At 36.1% G+C, this 20944-nt stretch overlaps 1 protein-coding gene across 1 annotated transcript in view; it reads right to left on the bottom strand.

The window, feature by feature from the left end:
- Positions 1-20944, bottom strand: part of LOC144445925 (uncharacterized) — a 40477-nt gene that overhangs the window by 18282 nt on the left and 1251 nt on the right. Inside the window, exons 3-9 of the mRNA XM_078135571.1 lie at positions 18845-19008; positions 15558-15728; positions 14483-14973; positions 13952-14057; positions 10126-10313; positions 9186-9356; positions 8267-8359 (exon numbers count right to left, since the gene is read on the bottom strand). Of these exons, the coding sequence (XP_077991697.1) occupies positions 8267-8359; positions 9186-9356; positions 10126-10313; positions 13952-14057; positions 14483-14973; positions 15558-15728; positions 18845-19008 (1384 nt within the window). The remainder of the gene's footprint in view (positions 1-8266; positions 8360-9185; positions 9357-10125; positions 10314-13951; positions 14058-14482; positions 14974-15557; positions 15729-18844; positions 19009-20944) is intronic.

Raw genomic sequence — 20944 nt, 5'->3', positions numbered from 1 at the left:
AGTGCTTGAGCTGCATTCTGCAGCGCTACTTTCGTGAATAAAGAAGACAGGAATCCATGCTTTGAGGTTTTTACACTAGAAAGGATGTACATGGGCAAGCCTGAATAGCTATGAATTCATATGCTATGGGTATAGTAGCCTGGAATCAACGCAGACAGGTTTTTTTTTTTTTTAAATTTTGGTAGGAGGATTCCAGGTGATGAGTATAGTGAATGGAAATACAGCATACCAAGTAAGAGTGTCAATATCACTATTATGCCAATGGGCAATGACATCATCAATGGCTTTCCTTATTATTGAAGATTTTATTATTCATATTCAGAAATAAATGTCAGCAAAAGCAAAACCAGCTGTTTATATACAGGTATGTGTTAATAATGTATTTAGCATAGTTGGGCAGTATAAATACCTCTTAATGTAGATATTGAATAGTATCACATTTGTAAATAAGACTTAAAAGTATAATCTTCTCGCAATACAGAAAGATATTGCTTTGAAAGACAACAACGGATTAAAAGTTGTGAATCCTGCATTGTATAACCATGGATACAGCTGTTGCTGAACTGTCCATGTCATGTAAGTTTGGCAAGGGACTATAACCATGGAAACAGCTGTGGTGGAACTGTCCATCTCATGTAAGTTAGGCGGGGACTATAACCATGGAAACAGTTGTGGCTGAACTGTCCATCTCATGTAAGTTAGGCGGGGACTATAACCATGGAAACAGTTGTGGCTGAACTGTTCATCTCATGTAAGTGAGGCGGGGACTATAACCATGGAAACAGTTGTGGCTGAACTGTTCATCTCATGTAAGTGAGGCGGGGACTATAACCATGGAAACAGTTGTGGCTGAACTGTTCATCTCATGTAAGTGAGGCGGGGACTATAACCATGGAAACAGTTGTGGCTGAACTGTTCATCTCATGTAAGTGAGGCGGGGACTGTAACCATGGAAACAGTTGTGGCTGAACTGTTCATCTCATGTAAGTGAGGCGGGGACTGTAACCATGGAAATAGCTGTCACTGAACTGTATATGTCATGTTGGTTAGGCTTGGTTGAGACACCTATGTTACCTCTGCCATTAGCTTATAGTCATGTCATATGGGCATTTTGACATACAGGCATTTGTTTGCCCATATGGGGGAGGAAATAGTCAAAATATCCACATGACTATTGACTCGAGTACTCCACCCAACTTGCAAGATGGAAACAGTGTTGACAAATACAAGGATGGTTGTCTGACACAAAAATCATCAACTTTCATATTCCCTTTACCACAATGCATAAGTTTGTGTTATGATCCTTGAAATAAACACAGATAACAACAGAAATATCAGTCCTTGAAAGAGGATATCAGTCCTTGGGTACAAAATTATTAGTCCTTGGAAGAGGATAAGTATTCAACCAAAGTGATTTGTCATGACAAAATGTGATGGATGGGGTTCTGAATGCCTTTGGTTAGCTCAAAGGAGCCTGGGACTGAGCCTATCTAGCAAGGAAATTACCACGGGGCAACATTAATGTGGATGAAATGCAGATATATTACTGTCAGAGATAACAGGAGCATCAATGATTATGAATTAAGCTGACGAAGCGATGTAAGGGATGACAACATCTATGTAGCAATCTACTACTTTACTTACTTGAAACCTGAAAATATGTCTGAGGCGGAGATAAAAATTCCACACAAATGATAGCCTGTATGGCCTTGTACACAGATTATCACTTAATGGCTTGGTAACCAAGCTAAAAAAAATTACATAACCCAGCTAATAATTTTTTTTAGTATCTACCCGTTAATGGATAGGAATTTGTCATAACTCTGTCAGTGGGCTGATAGGCTCTGATAATCTGTATAATTCCAACACTTTTAATTACCCAACTGACTGATTTATTGGGGATGCTGTAGTCCTGTGTGAAATGAAAATCAAACACAGCTAGTGATAAGGATGGCAATGATTACCTAGAACACTGGATTGGCCATTGCTAGGTACTACAGCACTGCCTGGCTGCCTTCCCTCCAAAAAAAAGTCAGTGAAACTGCCTACTTCAGGATCTCCAGTCGTAAAATTTATGGCCTGGAAATAATCATTTGTGGATTATATCTGCCAATTTGATGTATTTCTCAATGGGGGTATGATTCTGAAATGGATTAAAATGGTGATATCTTACTTGGCTATCAGAAAACACCTAGCATTTCAAGAGTTCAACAGCTAATCCAATCAATGGCAAGCAGGTTTTTTAATATGAACTGAAAGCAGTGCTTGTTACTAAGACTGAAAGAACTCCATGGTATGTTTTACACTACATGTAGGTGGATGCAGGCATTCTCCAAGACATTGAAAAGTTTTTGATGACAGCATTTTCAATTGTTGTGACCATATCCTTAAATATTGGTTTTTGATCAGGAACAGGTGCAAAAATTTGGAAGTTTTTTTGAAACTATGCGACACTTATGTGTCAGAAATATGAGGGTACAACCGACAACTGTGGTATTGAGAGGACTTTTAGCAATACTCAAGCACATGATAACTTTAGGCCAGTTCTTTGAGTAAACACGAACAGAACAGAACAGAACCAATCACTCAATCTGTCAGGTGGAAGTGTGTACATTTTGCAGTCAAAACTTCTGCAGGTAGGGGTCACATGCCCCAGCGGAAGGGGCAGATTTGACTTCCATCAATGTTATGATATGTACATAAAGTGTGTGTTGGTGTAGTTTCCCTTCATTAAATGAAGCATAATAAGGTTCCCCTAACCTCTTCCGTTCTGTTGTTCAGTTTTCTCTGCATTGGTATAATGTGACCCTGGTTACTCAGACAACAACCATGTCGATTGCAATGTTCATTTCGCCTGTCAAGTTGCATACTTTAATCTTTTCAGATCTTTTGAAAAGTTACTCATTAATCATCTTAGGGGTCATTTTCAAGTTGGGATCACAGTGACAAGAGTGTTAACTAAACAACAGAAATTGTCACCTAAAACTATTGTGTTGTATTCCTTATTTTTTTATGACCTGATGGTCTGAAACAACCAAATATACCGGGGTCATAAATTTTTCGGACTCTAAGGTGCCAATCTTTTTCCAATTATAACAATAAAGAGGTAAATAACCTTATTTGTTAATTAGCCTTTCCCTATTCCTATACTTTGTAATTTCCTTTTTGGTCCATTTAATGGGAATTTTTGCGTTGATGAATTTATGACAGGTTTAGGTTAGCAACTGAACTATCCACCCTCAGATATGCCATAAAGAACTCTCTTCATCAATACTACCGATGGAGTTGAGGCTTACATGTGATTGACTTGCCGATGACTTGTCATGGACGCAGACAATATAACCATTCACGTTGCTAGTCAAGAGGCCATGATCTGGTGGATCGCATACGAAAATCTCCAATCTTTCAGACAAAAATGATGCAAGCCATTACTTAGCAGAATGGCGTCATTCCGAAGCTCTGTTTCTACAGCCCATGACACTAAGCACTAAGATGTTTGACTAAGTTCTTAATTTAGTCAATCAGTCTACTTAGAGACTAGTCAGAGTTGTAACTGAACTAACATTTATCTGCCAAGGGAAACAAAGGCTTACTGACGTCACACAGGTTCCTGGCTTCTTCCCCTCTGTTATAGCATAAAGAAACAAATGTGTGCTCACTCTCGAACTATTAAAACCTCTATTTAGATGGAGTGCTTAGAAAGAGTAACTCTTTAAAAGATCAGAAATTATAGAATGTGTGCAAGATGGGTTTAACCCTTGTACACACTCACAACAAGGCAAGTGGTTGGTGTTCATAACAGCTGAGAGGGATGGAATACAAAAATATTAAAAGACAGAATAAAAACAAATAGAAATGAAAACCGAAAGTTAACAAGACCCTAGTCTGGATACCAACGTGGTTTGTGGAGGTGTACATTGTAACGATACTGTATAGGAACTAGACTAACAAGACCCATATTGATGAGTAGGAAAGTAGCATTGACAATATTCTTATAGGCCTAGGTTTGCCAATATAGACTGTCAGATACTTTAGTTTCAAGACATTCTTTTTTCAGGAGGGGTTATATACAACTGTATAGAACTGTTTTACTGGAGAGGTTTGGCCAAAATAGCCGAGAATCTTCACTCTCAATAGAGTTTAATTGTTTGCTGCACAAACTGTAGTAGTGGTAGACAGTATGTAGCTAGTGGTTCCAGGCTAGGGCCAAACTAACTTAAAATATGACCATATCTGGTATTTGAGATCTTTCCATGTTTTCCCTTTGCTGAAGTAGTTTGTTTAGAATCTACCATTGTTGAAGATAAAGACAACTTTGTCAAATTCATCAAACAGAGTAGATTAGTAGTTGTTACAAATCAAGATATATAGTCATTTCATTTGGATAGTATTACTTAGTACAATAAAGTACCTCAGACAGTCTAATTAGTAAGAAACATGCAATTTCCAGCAAATTAAAATTCTCACAACCACCACTGCAAACCCTAGTGGCTGAAATCATTAATTGATATTTCACATTTAAATATAAATTGTCTAGCCCAGATTCTTGTCTTGGTGTCATTATCTCAAGAAGCATTAGTTTGGTCTGGAAAGCTATTGGGATAGTAATGCCAAGACAAGTCTCTGGACTACAACTTGTTAAGATTTCTACAAAAAGAAGGACAAAAATAATTTCAATGACAGAGGGAGAACACAGTAAGCGTCTTCTTGCAGTTCTTATTCAATATCTTGGAAGTGTGTGTTGATCTTGGCAAAACAGGCAAACAGATTTTCTATTGCATCCAAGGCTCAACAAACACTAAATGTGTAAAGAAAAACAGATTTTGCGACTGGCATTGCTTCATTTTTTTTTAGCTGTAGCCCTACCCTACTGTCGGCATTTAGGCCAACCTAGCCAAACCCATTATAAACTACGTACTCTTATACACTTGAGGATGAACACAAAATAATTGCCCGTGTTTTATCAAAACAGTACATGTCATTGCCATGGCAACGGGAATCAGAGTGACAAAGATGGATCGGGGACAGCGGACCTGGCAGCCATCTTTGTTTTGTTGCCGCTTTTGTCGATCCCCGGCCAGGTTGATAACAGCCAATCCCCCTGCTGTACTCAGGATAATCAATAAGGCTAATGCATTTGTGTACAGAAAGTGAACTTCTCCAAGCAAAAAAACTGTTGATTCATTCAACAGAAATTAGAATAACAAAGTTTTGGGTAAAAAGGACTGGGCTGGAGTGAAATTAATAACGAAAACAGTTTAGCTGTTAGTGGCACAATAGACACAATAGCGAGCATACCATACCACCTCAGTTAAATGAGGAGAGGAAAAAAAATGCAATTAGATGAGGTGGCCAGAGTTAATGATGACTGAAAATCTTAAGTGGCAAAACAAGCAGTGTAAGTAAGCACAGGGATGATAATAGTCTTGTCAATCATGTCTATAGAAAGAGGAAACGGTTACAGCCTGTTAAGACACAAAACAAAGACAGGGGGTCAATTCTATTTTGCTAAGGTTCAAATTTGTTATTTTTTCTTTTCTTAGTGTGATTGGGGTGGAAAACAGGGACCACCCACTATAGACTGCACAATTACAAGGTGTCCACTCATTCTATCATTACCTGGGGCAAAATTTAACACCTTTTAACAATTTAAAGAAATGCCAAAGTATTAGAGAAATTTGTATTTGTCAATTTCAAATACTAGTCAAATTATGAATCAATTTTTTTTTCTTCATTAAAAGAAAGTTGCCATCCATCATGACTTCTCATTATTTGATATCATTTTGCTTTTCGTAATAAATTATTAGCATTTTGTTCAATATGTCACTTCACTGACCTGTCTCTGTATTTTGTAGTGGTTTGACATTTGAACTTTACTTTAGAAAAAAAAAATATTCTACTTGAAAAATCAAAACAAGTTTGGTTTTTTTAACATCTCTCATTATTAGTCTTATCACACAAATGTTTTATAGTTTTGTTAATTTGTTTTTCAGCAATATTGACATTTGGATTTCAGGGGCTGGTTGAGTTTCATTTCTTATCATTGTTATCATTAATATCTTGACACGTGTATTATCCTCATAGGGACGATTACCCTTTCCTTTATCAGCACTGGAGAAGGATGTAGGAAAAGGAACTAGTTAACAAATAAATTGTCAGAAAAAACTAACATGACAAGCGTAAACATTCACACAGTTAATATAAAATGAAGATTTCTACTCAGTCATTGTGGCCAAAAATATTTAGGAAGCGAATCTCAAATTTTCGGTGACATCTCGTCAGTATTTGTCATGAATTAGTTTGGAAGTGACGCTTACTACAGATCATTTAACTTGATTATAGAAGAGGACAGCAGTGGATATACAGGGCTACTACAACTAGTCAAATAGTGAAATCAGCTACATCATACATCTTGTCAACATACCCTGTTTGTGAACACACAACACTCACTCACAAGCCCTCTCACTCATGATTAGTTATATAAGAAGGACCCCTCTAGTTTCAACACCAAGTGGTCCTCTAAAAGGAAAACTGAGCTTTTTTGCCTTGGAATAGCATGACATTTGACTAAAAGGAGTAGAGGTCTAATTATATCAAACTATCCGTGCTAAAAACCTGGTATCAGCACAGCCGAGTAATGGCTACAGGTGAAAGAGACATTTAATCTGACATCCGATAAATAGCGTGCAGTTCACTTGCATGTGAAAACTTAATCCCATCACAGCGATATCGTATAGAGTTTCATTTCTATCATTCTCACGTCCGTTCCAGCAACAAGACAAGCTGACCGCAGTTCTCGGCTGTGCTAGGTTTTTACTCATCTGCCATGCACATGCTAATTTCTCAGCTATATTGGTCCCCATTGGTAAACACAGGTGTCATGAAATATGCCCCATTGCCTTGACTACGACAAACAAAGAGTGGCATGTACATGCAACCCATTTAGCGGAGACAAAAAGCAGAACAAAAACACGCAATGGAAATAGACCCCCCTTCCACGGTGGAACCTCTTTCATTTTAAATGCATTTCGAGCAAATGTATTGTTGGGTAGCGACACAGGGGGTTCATAAAAATAACCCCCAACTGTTGGAGAGGGCACAGAAAAATAGTGAATTGAAAATGTCTGAACAATATGGTACTCATACTACACTGAGTGGGGCAGAATTCTAAATGACCCTGGAGAATGACATCAAATTAACAACCCTAGCTAGTGGGAAATCATACGTTCCTGAGTTCCTAGGGACAGTAGGCAAAATGACACAGACAACCAGTTATCAGCATTTAAAGCTAAAGTAGGGTGTTTTCCACAAACATTTAACTGTCAAAGCCTATTTGCAGTTTATATTTACTAGGTCACAACATAGAAGGACTCGTACACACAATTCAACAAACCCCTGCTGCTTGACTCAGTAAAACTTACATACTAGTTTTTTTTCCACTCCCGTCTAAAACATTTTAACAGACTACGATCAATACACTGCAATTCAAGCCTTACAAATTGAACAGAGTATCTCTTTCCTCAGTTCTACCTAGGTGACTTGGTTACAATCTAAAAGGCCCCAGACAGACTACATTAAAGAGGTTCCTGAGAGATTTATTGCACAAATTGATGAAAAGTCGACTGTTTACTTGTCACTAGCATCTCATGAATTTTTAAATATTTGCAGACCCACCTGAATCAAGAATTGATATTTTTCTGAATTTCATTCTCTCTTTTCTTTATCTAGGATGTCTTATTTCTAGTACCAGGGAATGGTGCGACTACTAGGACTAGCTGAGGATGTATTTATGGTGTGCCAAACTGTACTTATCAGACACTCTATTATTAAGAGCTCCAATCTGAGTGTACCAACACAGTGTTATTTGAAGATTAAATTGTGGACAGAGAACACTACTAAACACCTACAGTCAATTTGAACGGGCTGCCCTTGCAAACAGTCTGTGTTGGTTTTCCAATCATATCATGATAAACTTCTGACTCTGGCCGTTATCAATACTTCCCATGCTATCCAACACATGGCCAATAATATCTCTCCTGTAAATGATTTTCTTGGGTTTAACAGCTTTTAGGGGGATAAAGTTATATATTTTGCCAACTGTACTCTGACCCCAATGTTATACACTGTTTGTACACGTTTGTTTGATGGCTATCAACAGAGTAACAGATGTAAACAGTGCCCTCTCTCAGCTCATTGTCATGTGGGCAATGCATATAATTGTCCACTAGAGGGCGCTATTGATAATAATCTATCAGGACCATCTTACCCTCATACCAGCCACCTCCTGGTTGTTCTTAGGAGAAGGTAGAGCTTCATTCCTTTTTCTCACATATCCCAATTCTTGTTCCAGCTTCTTGCACTAAGACATTGGCAAAGAGAAATAATGAAAATAATTTGAAGGAAGATTTTCAAACATTACACTGTGCTAAAAGAATATCAAATACTTATCTATGGTATCTATGGATATTATAGTTACAATTATTATTCCTGGCACTGATGTGTTCTACAGAACATTTAATATTGGATATAATCTATTGATACAACACTTTCATCAGAATATTATTGTAGAAAATTCAGATACCATATCATCTCTCTCTTGTTGGACAGGTTTTGAGTTTGGTCCTGAAAAATCTAGATTATGTTTTACAAATATAAAAATGAAGATAATTATGTTTATCCTGCATTTTTCTTCACTGGTTTCCCCTTTGTAATTAATTTGATGCCATTTGAGGGGAGGGGTGGTGTGTGTGTGAGTGAGTGTGTGTGTGTGTGGGGTGGGGGTGATGATGTGTGTGTGTATGTATGTATGTATGTATGTATGTATGTATGTATGTATGTATGTATGTATGTATGTATGTATGTATGTATGTATGTATGTGTATGTGCATGTGTGCACATACGTACATACGTACATACGTACATATGTATGTATGTATGTATGTATGTATGTATGTATGTATGTATGTATGTATGTATGTATGTGTGTGTTGGTGGGGGGGGGGGGGTGTTCTTGATAAAAATGCAAAGTAGTTAATTTCTCCTTGCAGGTTTCAAGGTGATGAAATATACAAGCTAACCTTGGCTACAAACAGTTCTAAGTAAGTTTTATTGAATACTGGCACAATGCAATTTATACTCTATTTTTTCTTCTTCAGTTTTCAAGGACTCGAAATATACAAGCTAACCTTGGCCAATGCTATGTCTCTTTCATCCAGTATGGCTCTCATTTCCTCTGAAGTGATTCTTTTCTTCCTGTCCTTTGTAAGACTTATCTTATCCATAATTACATAACCATACTTGTCAATATCTTCCCCACCATCTGCCTTTGTCAGTCTTGACAACAATTCATTCATACTCTGTAAGATAACAGGAGACATCATAGTTTTATGACTTGTTTTGAAATAAAGAACACACCACAAGTTGCAACTAACCTTGCAGGAAACACTCAAACCTCTTGAAAAGACAGTTCAAGGTATTATACATCATTTATCACAAAAAAACAAAAGGTGTAAAATTTGGAAATCTTGCCAATAGAGGACGCTATACTGCATGACCATGTGAAAAACACAGTTTGTATTTGATTGTCAGCAAACTAACACCATAGTTCTATAAACACCTAATGATACTCCACTCTTGTTGTAATTGTTTATAAAATTACTATACAGGGATGTAGATAAGGGTATGTAGCTTACTATACAGGTATGTAGAAGGGTATGTAGCCAGCAAAAACAAATGGTTACACCACAATGTTTTGCTGGCTACTTTGTCTAGGAATTTTGTTTACAAATTCTTTGCTTCAACCAGTATATTTCCATCACTGAGCAGATTCACAGGTCTCATTCATAGATTTTACTGCCTACTTTTCAAATTTGACTTCTACTCTTTATAATTAACTACATCCCTGCCATATTAAACATCACAGCAAATATTGCCATGGTGATAAGAAAAATGATGATATTCATATCTATCTATTGTCATTCTTGTCTTCTATCAATAGCTGATTGTTTTCATGTACCCTCAATATTTTTTCAGATTGACCAACAGTATACTGTCTATGACCACTACATTGCGACCAAATCCACAAAGCACTGATACAGGGAAAATTAAACATAAAACAAATCATACTGTATCTGTAGGACTGATATCTTCATCACTTGAATGTATTTCAGCTCCTGAGTCTCCTGTATCTCTAGCCATTTCTAACTTTTTCAATCTCAGAATAGCTTCATCTCTTTCTTCATTGGCAATTCTCAACCTGGCCATCACAGCTGCATCTCTCTGTTTTTGAGCTCTATAGATCTCTTCTATCAGAGCTGTTTGGATAAACAAAGCATTCACATATGAGTTTCTATATGTTCTGGTCGTAAACATTCACTCACAACATCTGGTACCAAGGAATGGATGGAATTCTCTCCTTAATGACACACCTAACAGTAGTAAGAGCCTTGTGATTGTATGTTATGTTTGACATGCTTATTCATAATGTTGATAGATTTTGGGTATGTTATTTATTGTATAATTAGATGTTATTCCCCAATATTTTTCTTCGTTAAGCCAAGGAAAATATGAGTGACAACCCTTAGGTCACAAGCATTTTCCAGCTGAATGAAGACAAATATTGGAGAATAACATAATTATACCTGTGGCAGTAATATCAAAGAAAAATTGGGGAAAGTAACAGCAATATTGAACGTTTTAACTCATATTTTGAACACAGCAGAACCAGTGATGTAGACATGTATTGTTGTGACATAGAACGACCAGAGTATATATATTTCATATTTTTTGTTCAACTTGGCTTGTGCATGGTATAAATACATTGATTCTTTGATTTCCATTTATTTGTAATGGTGCAGTTTTGACTGATGGGATGCCAAAATATAATTGAATTTGAAGCCACATGACTCACTTAAGTTCAAGTGATGTCAGTCTTTTAAGGTCATAAACAAATGATCAAGTTTTGTGATTTCAGTGTCCACTAACCTTTAACCTGTTGACAACTTACAACCATATTTTGGTTCATGTACCCATAAACATATATATACATATATGAACAAACTAGAAAATCAAATCATATGTTATTGATCATATCACTCTGACTAGTACTGACACAAAGTTTTTCATTTGAAGAAATATATTTGAGTATTGATATATTTGAGTGAGTAAAAATGCTTTTGAAGATAAGATATGGATTTCCATCTTATCGTTATCAAAATATGATAAAATATATACAATAAATAACTGTCCAAAATGAGACATATTATTTACTAAATCTATTATACTTTGACACACTAATTCTTCACTTGTTTCTGAACATTATTTATGCAAACAAGAATACAATGCAAACATGACTTAGTATTACAATGTATATGACACTCTCGTACTAGAGTAGACCAAGGTCCATTGTCCTTGAAACACTCAGGGCATGTCAGAGGCGTACTGGTCAGGTGAGGACTCCGGAGTCAGACGTACTTTTATACATAATGTAATAATAGCAAAGGTGAACAGGTTAAAGGTTAAGTGATAAACGAGTGTCGGTAGTATTTCCATTATGGAAAATGACTGAATCTACATCTATAATATATGAATTCATCATCTACATGTGTAGCTAATTGCATGTCAACACATGCCAATTTAATTTTATGTCAACACATGTCAATTTCATTCAAATCAACAAATATAATTTTTTTATGATTCTCCATCTAGGCAAACCTTCAAGAACACACAGTCATGCCTTTCTTCTGTTCCTATCAACTGTCTGCCATGGACAAAGTCAGCAACTTACTTTGTATCAACCTGGTTCTAGTTCTGAATACAAACATCCCTAAATCTAATAAGACAGACTTCTTCATTTTTCTATGTGTTCAAAAGTATGCTGAGGGTAATTAATTATATATTTATTGGACATTGAGTGTATCTCAATACTACATGCCTTAATATACACATGTAATTTTGCCTTTAATAGAAATATCTAACTGGATGAAAAAAACATATGGTACATTTCCAACCACATAAATGATTACATGGGAGAGTACTGAAAATATTACAGCCCTAATATGGATGTTTGCATCGTAGGGGTGGTTCTAATATGGATGTTTACATTGTAAGATTGGTCCTAATATGGATGTTTGCATTGTAGGGGTGGTTCTAATATGGATGTTTGCATTCTAGGGGTGGCCCTAATATGGGTGTTTGCATTGTAGGGGTGGCCCTAATATGGATGTTTGCATTGTAGGGGTGGCCCTAATATGGATGTTTGCATTGTAGGGGTGGCCCTAATATGGATGTTTGCATTGTAGGGGTGGCCCTAATATGGGTGTTTGCATTGTAGGGGTGGTTCTAATATGGGTGTTTGCATTCTAGGGGTGGCCCTAATATGGATGTTTGCATTGTAGGGGTGGTTCTAATATGGATGTTTGCATTCTAGGGGTGGCCCTAATATGGGTGTTTGCATTGTAGGGGTGGCCCTAATATGGATGTTTGCATTGTAGGGGTGGCCCTAATATGGATGTTTGCATTGTAGGGGTGGCCCTAATATGGATGTTTGCATTGTAGGGGTGGCCCTAATATGGGTGTTTGCATTGTAGGGGTGGTTCTAATATGGGTGTTTGCATTCTAGGGGTGGCCCTAATATGGATGTTTGCATTGTAGGGGTGGTCCTAATATGGGTGTTTGCATTGTAGGGGTGGTTCTAATATGGGTGTTTGCATTGTAGGGGTGGCCCTAATATGGATGTTTGCATTGTAGGGGTGGTCCTAATATGGGTGTTTGCATTGTAGGGGTGGTTCTAATATGGGTGTTTGCATTCTAGGGGTGGCCCTAATATGGATGTTTGCATCATAGGGGTGGTTCTAATATGGATGTTTGCATTGTAGGGGTGGTTCTAATATGGGTGTTTGCATTCTAGGGGTGGCCCTAATATGGATGTTTGCATTGTAGGGGTGGTCCTAATATGGGTGTTTGCATTGTAGGGGTGGTTCTAATATGGGTGTTTGCATTGTAGGGGTGGCCCTAATATGGATGTTTGCATTGTAGGGGTGGTCCTAATATGGGTGTTTGCATTGTAGGGGTGGTTCTAATATGGGTGTTTGCATTCTAGGGGTGGCCCTAATATGGGTGTTTGCATTGTAGGGGTGGCCCTAATATGGATGTTTGCATTGTAGGGGTGGCCCTAATATGGATGTTTGCATTGTAGGGGTGGTTCTAATATGGGTGTTTGCATTGTAGGGGTGGCCCTAATATGGATGTTTGCATCATAGGGGTGGTTCTAATATGGATGTTTGCATTGTAGGGGTGGCCCTAATATGGATGTTTGCATCGTAGGGGTGGTCCTAATATGGATGTTTGCATCGTAGGGGTGGTTCTAATATGGATGTTTGCATTCTAGGGGTGGCCCTAATATGGATGTTTGCATTGTAGGGGTGGCCCTAATATGGATGTTTACATTGTAGGATGGGCCCTAATGTGCATGTTTGCATTGTAAGATCAGCCCTAATGTGCATGTTTGCATTGTAGGATCGGCCCTAATATGGATGTTTACATTGTATGGGTGGCCCTAATATGGATGTTTTCATTGTAGGGGTGGTCCTAATGTGGATGTTTGAATTGTAGGACTGGCCCTAATGCAGATGCTTGCATTGTAGGACTGGCCCTAATGCAGATGCTTGAATTGTAGGATGGGCCCTAATGCGGATGTTTGCATTGTAGACTGGCCCTAATATGGATGTTTGCATTGTAGGACTGGCCCTTATGTGGATGTCGTTTGCTTCATAGGATTATCTGCCCTTCTCACAATCAATGAGGTGCAATGTTCACACTTGGGGCAATAATCTTGTTCAAAGTAATTCCTCTATCTTATCATGGACAACAATGGGTTAATTCATTATATCGGTTGACAGACAATATTTTCATCATTACTGTGCTATGTAAACAACATGAAAAGACTTCATACCTGCTCCTTTGGCTGCTATTTCAGCTTCTGTGGAGGCCTCTGCTAAACTTTTGGCAAGTTTTAAGGATTCAATTTCTCTCTCTGCTTCCATCAATTTGTCAGACAGCTGAAAAGTAAATATATCAACAATTGATGGTCACATCTAAGAATACAGCACTTGTTCATACGTAAGTTAAAGAGTCTTGTTTAGTGAAACTAAAAGGCCACAAATACAAGTCTCTTTGATGAGATCTTCATTTCCTGAACAAAGTAATACAGATCAGTATAACATTAACTGCATAGCGACAGTTGTACTCAAACACCATGGGAATCATTATCTATGGCAATATTGCACATTTTATAATATATTTGAAAATTTTCAATATATGATTTCAGAGTATGTCTGTCTGCTTGTCTGAATGCAACCATTCATATGCATGTCTGCAGGCATGCATACATTTGAGTGTGTGTATGTGTGTGTGTGTGTGTGTGTGCATAGATGTGTTTGTGTATATATGTATTTGTATGCATGTGATGTGATGTATGCGTTACCTTTCTATTTAACTCTTTAGCTTCATCTAACTCATTTACTAAAGATGGTAATGTAGTCTCTAAGTCTGCTACTTGTATAACATTATATGTCTGTACAGGTTTCACTGGTGAACTTTCTTGAGGACCCATCTTTCTGGTACTCTCGAGGGGACCATTTGGTGGACCGAACCCATCATTCTGTTGAGGGGAATGGTCTGGCCATATCTGGGACTCATCCAGTGGTCCTCTTCTTGGAGGGCTATGGAATGGAGGTGGAAAAGTTCTGTGCATCATATTTCTATCATATAGATAGTCAGGATAGTAGAATACTGGTGTAGGTACAGGTATAGAATATCTATCATCAAGGCTGTTACGCCGATGTCTTCTATGGCGGCTGCTTTTATGTCCTCTGTGATGACTGCTGTGTCTGTGGGTTCCCTCACTCTCTGGGTAGTGTTCCAGGTCAGAATAGTAGCTACCATCACTAAGGTAACTGCCTTCATCTTCCTCATCTGAAATCATAAAGTGAATGTATTGAGTCTATGTTTATCAGGATTTCCTATCACTTTCAGTATTGGCTAAGTATTAACTCCTGGCTGCTGGTCACTATAAAATCACCAAAGGTTTGGCTAAAATAAGTGGCTAAAGGTATAACAATGGTATCTGTATGATAGTGGCAACTATGGGCCACTTGTAATGATACAGTTCATGACATAGTGGTATATTACCATGGGCACAAAACTGATGACTTCAAAAGTACACAATATAAATTGTTTTCCTGCATTCTTGCAAGAGCTGATATTTCTTCCACGAACTTTGAAATAACGAGATGCGTTATGGACGGTGTCGTAAAAGAGGCCGTGGTTTGCGACAATGTTTTCCTGTAAACTCTCATACACTGACCATTGGACAACTGTCACAGTATATTACAGTTTGATTGAAAATGACAGTCAAATACCATTCTAATATTTTCTTTGAACTCTTTCATAAATGGTTATGGTCAAAAATCAGTAAATAACTGAGATAGCTGCCATACACTACTCAGTATATGACATAAATAATGAAAAACAAACACCATCTGGAATGTTAATCTTACCTCTGGAATGTTTTTTCTTGTCACTGGAATGTGATTTGCCTCTTTTTTCACTCAATCTACTATCTTCATGTTCAGATCCACGTTCTGAATTCTCCAGTGAGGATAAATAATCATCATCTTCTGACAGGGGAGGTGTTTTTCTATGTCTGTCTGAAGTTCCTGATTTGCCCTCTGTGATAGAGTGGGTACACTTTTTATCAGAACTCAACTCAACTTAAATAACACTTCATTTCACAGGACAAAAATACAAGCATCGCACTACTAACAAAACTATATTGTTATCACTGAATGTTCCATTCCAAGCTATTTGATTTGAAGAATTAAACCAAACATCAATGATCACTACATGTACATATGTTAAATTTGAGATGACACTCAATAATAACTAATTTTAAATGAATCTGCTCTACATTTTCTCCTTCCAAACATTTACAAATCTAATTCAAATATGTTTTTATTCTAATAGCTTTAACTTTGTGTCATTTTACTCCAAACTGTTGGACTTGTTTTTTTTCTTCAATTTAGACAGTTGATGTGTAACAATGCTTTCTGTATGTTAAAGGCTGCCCTCTAGTGGTCACTATTGCATTGGCTCAGGATAGACCTGCACATTAGCCATATGTTCACTATTCATATATAAATAGACTAATATATTCATACACTTAGGGTCAATACCAGCAACATTTCATGTGTTATTATTACATCTATATATTGTTACCTCAGTGTTCTTATACCTTTCTAATTTAGTTAAATGTGAAATAAATACTCTAAACTGATTCAGTTACTGTTTTTAATATACTAGTATACTATGATCAGGTTTCAATAGTTATTTTGGGTTTTAGTATTTTCAAATAATACAAGTATCAACTAATTGTTTCAATACAAACTGTCAGTTCAGTTGAATAATGATAAATCAATTCTTGAGAAAAATCTGTTGAAAGTATATAACTATAGATATGATGCGGATATCTCTGATACAACTGATATGTTGCTATAACAACCATATCCCTCTGTCGTGATAGTGCCATCTGAATGTCATATGGCTGGTGATCGGTCTGAATACAACTGATGTTGCCATAACAACCATATCCCTGTGTCATGATATTGTCGTCTGATGTCATATGGCTGAATACATACCATATATCACATTTCTGTTTATTTTTACATGAGTAGGAAAAGCTATAGTGACTTTTAATTTTGATGATAATGCTGTACTGAAGCAAATTGTAATAAGTTTACACTATGGATAATGTAGTTTATTTTACTCAGTGCACTCTAAGATTAGAAGCTTACCATCATGAACATTAAAATGTGTATATTTACTGAAACATGGCTGTATTTTGTAATGACCAATCTTTACATATTTTGTCTGCCTATTATTTCTTAGTGATATTACTTTGAGCTCACATCCAATCCAATATTAAATTGATATTAACCCTTTTCCCCAAGTTTAATTTTATTTATAAGTGAATCTCATTGATAGATAATTGTTCCCCATTTGTGAAATTCAAACTTTTGTACAATTGTCTCTATTGGTTTATCATAATTAGATTAAGAATTATTATAACTACACATGCTCTCATGATGATGATCACAGAGAAAAACTTATCACTGATTTTTTCTCATTCAAAATTACATTACGACCCATATCACTTGAAAAGGTAGGTGAAACTTTAATTAAATATATCAGAATTTAAGGAATATTTGAGAGAACATGATTCTGGATTCATAATTACTAATGACAATTCCTATTCACAACAGAGTCAAACATTTCTTGGAAGTGAATTCCAAATATTTCTATAGTAGTAAGTACCGGTACACCCCTAATGATGAAAATTTGGGTTTCACTTCCGATAAATTTTTTGACTCTGCGAGTTGAAATTTTCATTAGTAAGATTATTATACCATTTTTAAAGATGATGCCACATTGATAAAATGACATTATTTTTCATATTTTATCTATTCATCAATTTCATAATTACTGGCACATGTCATTTCATTTCTAACACACACATACGTATATAAACTACAACCCATGAAGCCATAAACTGACTTCTAGTGGGCATACAGCATTATCAGTTTAACTACAGTCTTGTCAGATGTAAATTTATCAATAGTAATATTTCAACATATCAAGTAGAAGTGAAAAATGAATGTCATTTCATTGATGTGATTTCTTCTAATGTAAAACATGCACAGATTGTGATGAACAGTCAGCCAGTTCATCATTCGCACAGTAGCTGTATCCATCAACAAATTTTTGTTGTTGACATTTTTGTTCCACTTGTAACAGTGTATGCACATTGCATGATAATTTGTATTTTTTTAAGAGAAATTCATTGAGAATTGCACACAGCCTTCAATGATATACCTGTTCAAGGTTTGTACCTGTAATTACACATTTGTAAACATTAACAATGTGACCCTGTAGGGGGTAGAATTGACAACATGCTGATGGGTGGTAAAATACGTAACATTTTAGAAGGGTTGTTTTGGACATTTTTTTTTGAAAAATTATATTTCTATTGACAAAAACTGCTTATGGGTACAAGCTACTGTGTTTCTTAAATGTGAGAAAGTACACAGGATAATCAGATATTTGAATACAAGAAAGTAATCGGAGTCAGACATTACAGATAACAGGACATGGAATATAAAATATGTAAAGTAAATGGTGATGATAAACTGAACTTGGAAAAAAAACTTACATGCACTGAAAACCTTTATACCCAATAAATGGATATCAGAAAGAAGACAGTAAAACAGAGGCTAGCTTCTGCACCATGTGTGTAAATACCCATTCTGTGGATTGCAATGTATGGGTGAGAATAAGTGGACAGGTGGATGGGGTGATAATATGTCATGATTATTTGCAGGCATAGGTGACTCCAATGATTACAATAAACCTAAGATTATGAATTTTTATTTTGTGCATGACAAGATGGTGCCAACAGGTATAGAATTGTCAGTGGTATTGTTAATATTTTTTGTAAATGTATAACATACTGGATGATGAACAAGAATCAGGAAGTTTTTGATGCTTTAACAAATGGTGATACTACATGTCATTTGCAAAAACAATGGAAAAATCTCAGAATCATGAGAAACTGTATATGTGTGAAATTTTACACAAAATGATTGATGGGTGACAACATGCCATGAGGTGGTTTGGGATGAAATGAATATGTCAAAATTGAGTACAGCTGAGAACACTGAGGGGGTAGACAGGTGGTTATAAGTACACACTGCATGCAACATGCAGTTAGTAATCCAGTATCGAATCTTACCCCTCATTTTATGACGGCGAGTTGCAGGTGCAAGCCTATGTTTTAATTCTTCCATCACGGACGGATCTGAGCCAGCGTACATATCAACAAATTTACCTGAGGTGTCAAGTTGTCGTTTCTCAGCCGCTCTTCGCAGTGCCACTTCTCTGCGTACTTTTCTATCCCTGTAGTACGTAAACATCAGTTACATGTAATAGGTTAATCTCACACAATCCCATCAAGTAATGGTTCTCATACCCAGGAATACTACTGGTAAATTGTACATCTAATCATAATTTCACGTTGCTTTGAGTATATGACAATTGTTTGGGGATAAAGATAAACATCAAGGAGTTATTTAGATACACAAACTGTGAGTGTAAGAGGTACAAAATGAACATACATGTGTAGATTCAAGAATATAATTTACTTTGCTAGGGTCTTACTTTCCTTGTGACAGAGAAATGCAAATCTACTAAAATTGAATTTTTTATATGTAACGTTGTCAGTTAAGATATTAAATTATTTTGGGAACCTCAATAAAACACCTAGGTAACTCAGATACATATTGGCCATGACAAATATATTACTTCATCTTGTTTGTATTTAACCATAAGTTGATTTCTGTGATATATTGGCTGAAAATAAATCGATTTTTGCAAAGCAAAAATGCTGCTTTTGGGATTGCGTATGAAATACATGGGTGTATTACGGGGTATATTACTAATGCTGATACATGTATTCCTTTAATATTTCTGTGTTAATGATAGGACAAAACCAGTTAGTCATATTATTTACTTTTTTTGTGAATAAACATCAATGCATACTTGTGAAATGAAAACTACAAATCACAGTGTATGAAAATGAAGTGTATGGAACACCACAGACAATCTTGCCCATGGACTTACTCAATCTATGTGTTAAAGGCAAAACACAACACAACACAACATACAAATTTCAAAACACACTCCAAACTGTTCTTGGCAACACCACTCCACCATGGTTAGGTTTCACAGCAACTATTATTAGTGACTGCAGAGCTTGTTATCCTGGGATAACAATACACCTCACGCACACAATTGGCTACCAGCTAGTACTAAAAGACATGTTAACCTATTCTGACTGTCAACAACACAATAAACATGACATACAAAACAATAACAATGGACAATTGTTATCAGTTTTATTCCCAACTTTATAATACTAAAGTGATCTAATTAACAGTTAACATGCTCCCTAGATTGTACTATAGAAAGAACAATGGCTAGTATCATATATCAGACATTTAATATGCTACTTTGATCTGTCAATCTTTTTGTGTTTTTTTTTCTTTTCAAAGGTAACAACAACATTCCAATAAGCTTTTGCCTGTGTTCTTCATTTGGTTGCTAGGTAACACAGTTTTTGTTGACAGGAATGGATACTCCTTGAGAGTTCAAAGATGCACTGGGTTTCCAACAATGTTACTCTGTGTGTACCCTACTGTTGTACTAATAACTTGTGTAGTGTACTGTGTCCCTACACCTATAAATCTGTATACATTATTCTCTTTCTTTTTATGTAAACGTTAAATACATTTGTTCTTCTTTTCATGAAAAGTACAAAGTAAAACTAACAATATGTGTCTGACTGTCATGTCAATGTGATAGAGTCTGTACTTAAAATCTTACTTTGGCTAGTCAGTACAACACTTGATATCAGCATGATACATATGTGAAACTCATTAAGAAGGAAATTAATGTAGATATCTATCACTTACTTTTGTTTATGATAAATTTGCCTTGTTTGATTGTGTTAGTAAACTGTCTCTAAAATGTTAAAGCTGTTGTTTAGGGTTTAGGTTAGAAAGTCTGAATTACAGGTGAGAACTCTTACAGTTGCCTGAAATGATGTATTACCAAAAACTTAAAAACTTATGAAATTACAAACTTTCTTTTTTTAAAGGTTACTAGAATGTTATTAAACACAAAACTGAGAGCAGCTTTATACAATTTTGTTACGATTAAACATTTGGTAATGTTATCAACAAGTAGAACAAATTTAGGTATTAGATGCTTGTCTTATAAATCATACAATATCTTAATTTTTCTAATACCTTTAATAATTAATAAGCATATTTAT

This window comes from Glandiceps talaboti, chromosome 2 (genome assembly GCF_964340395.1).
Source record: "Glandiceps talaboti chromosome 2, keGlaTala1.1, whole genome shotgun sequence".
NCBI classification, from domain to species: domain Eukaryota; kingdom Metazoa; phylum Hemichordata; class Enteropneusta; family Spengelidae; genus Glandiceps; species Glandiceps talaboti.
This window is presented reverse-complemented; position numbering and strand designations above follow the sequence as displayed.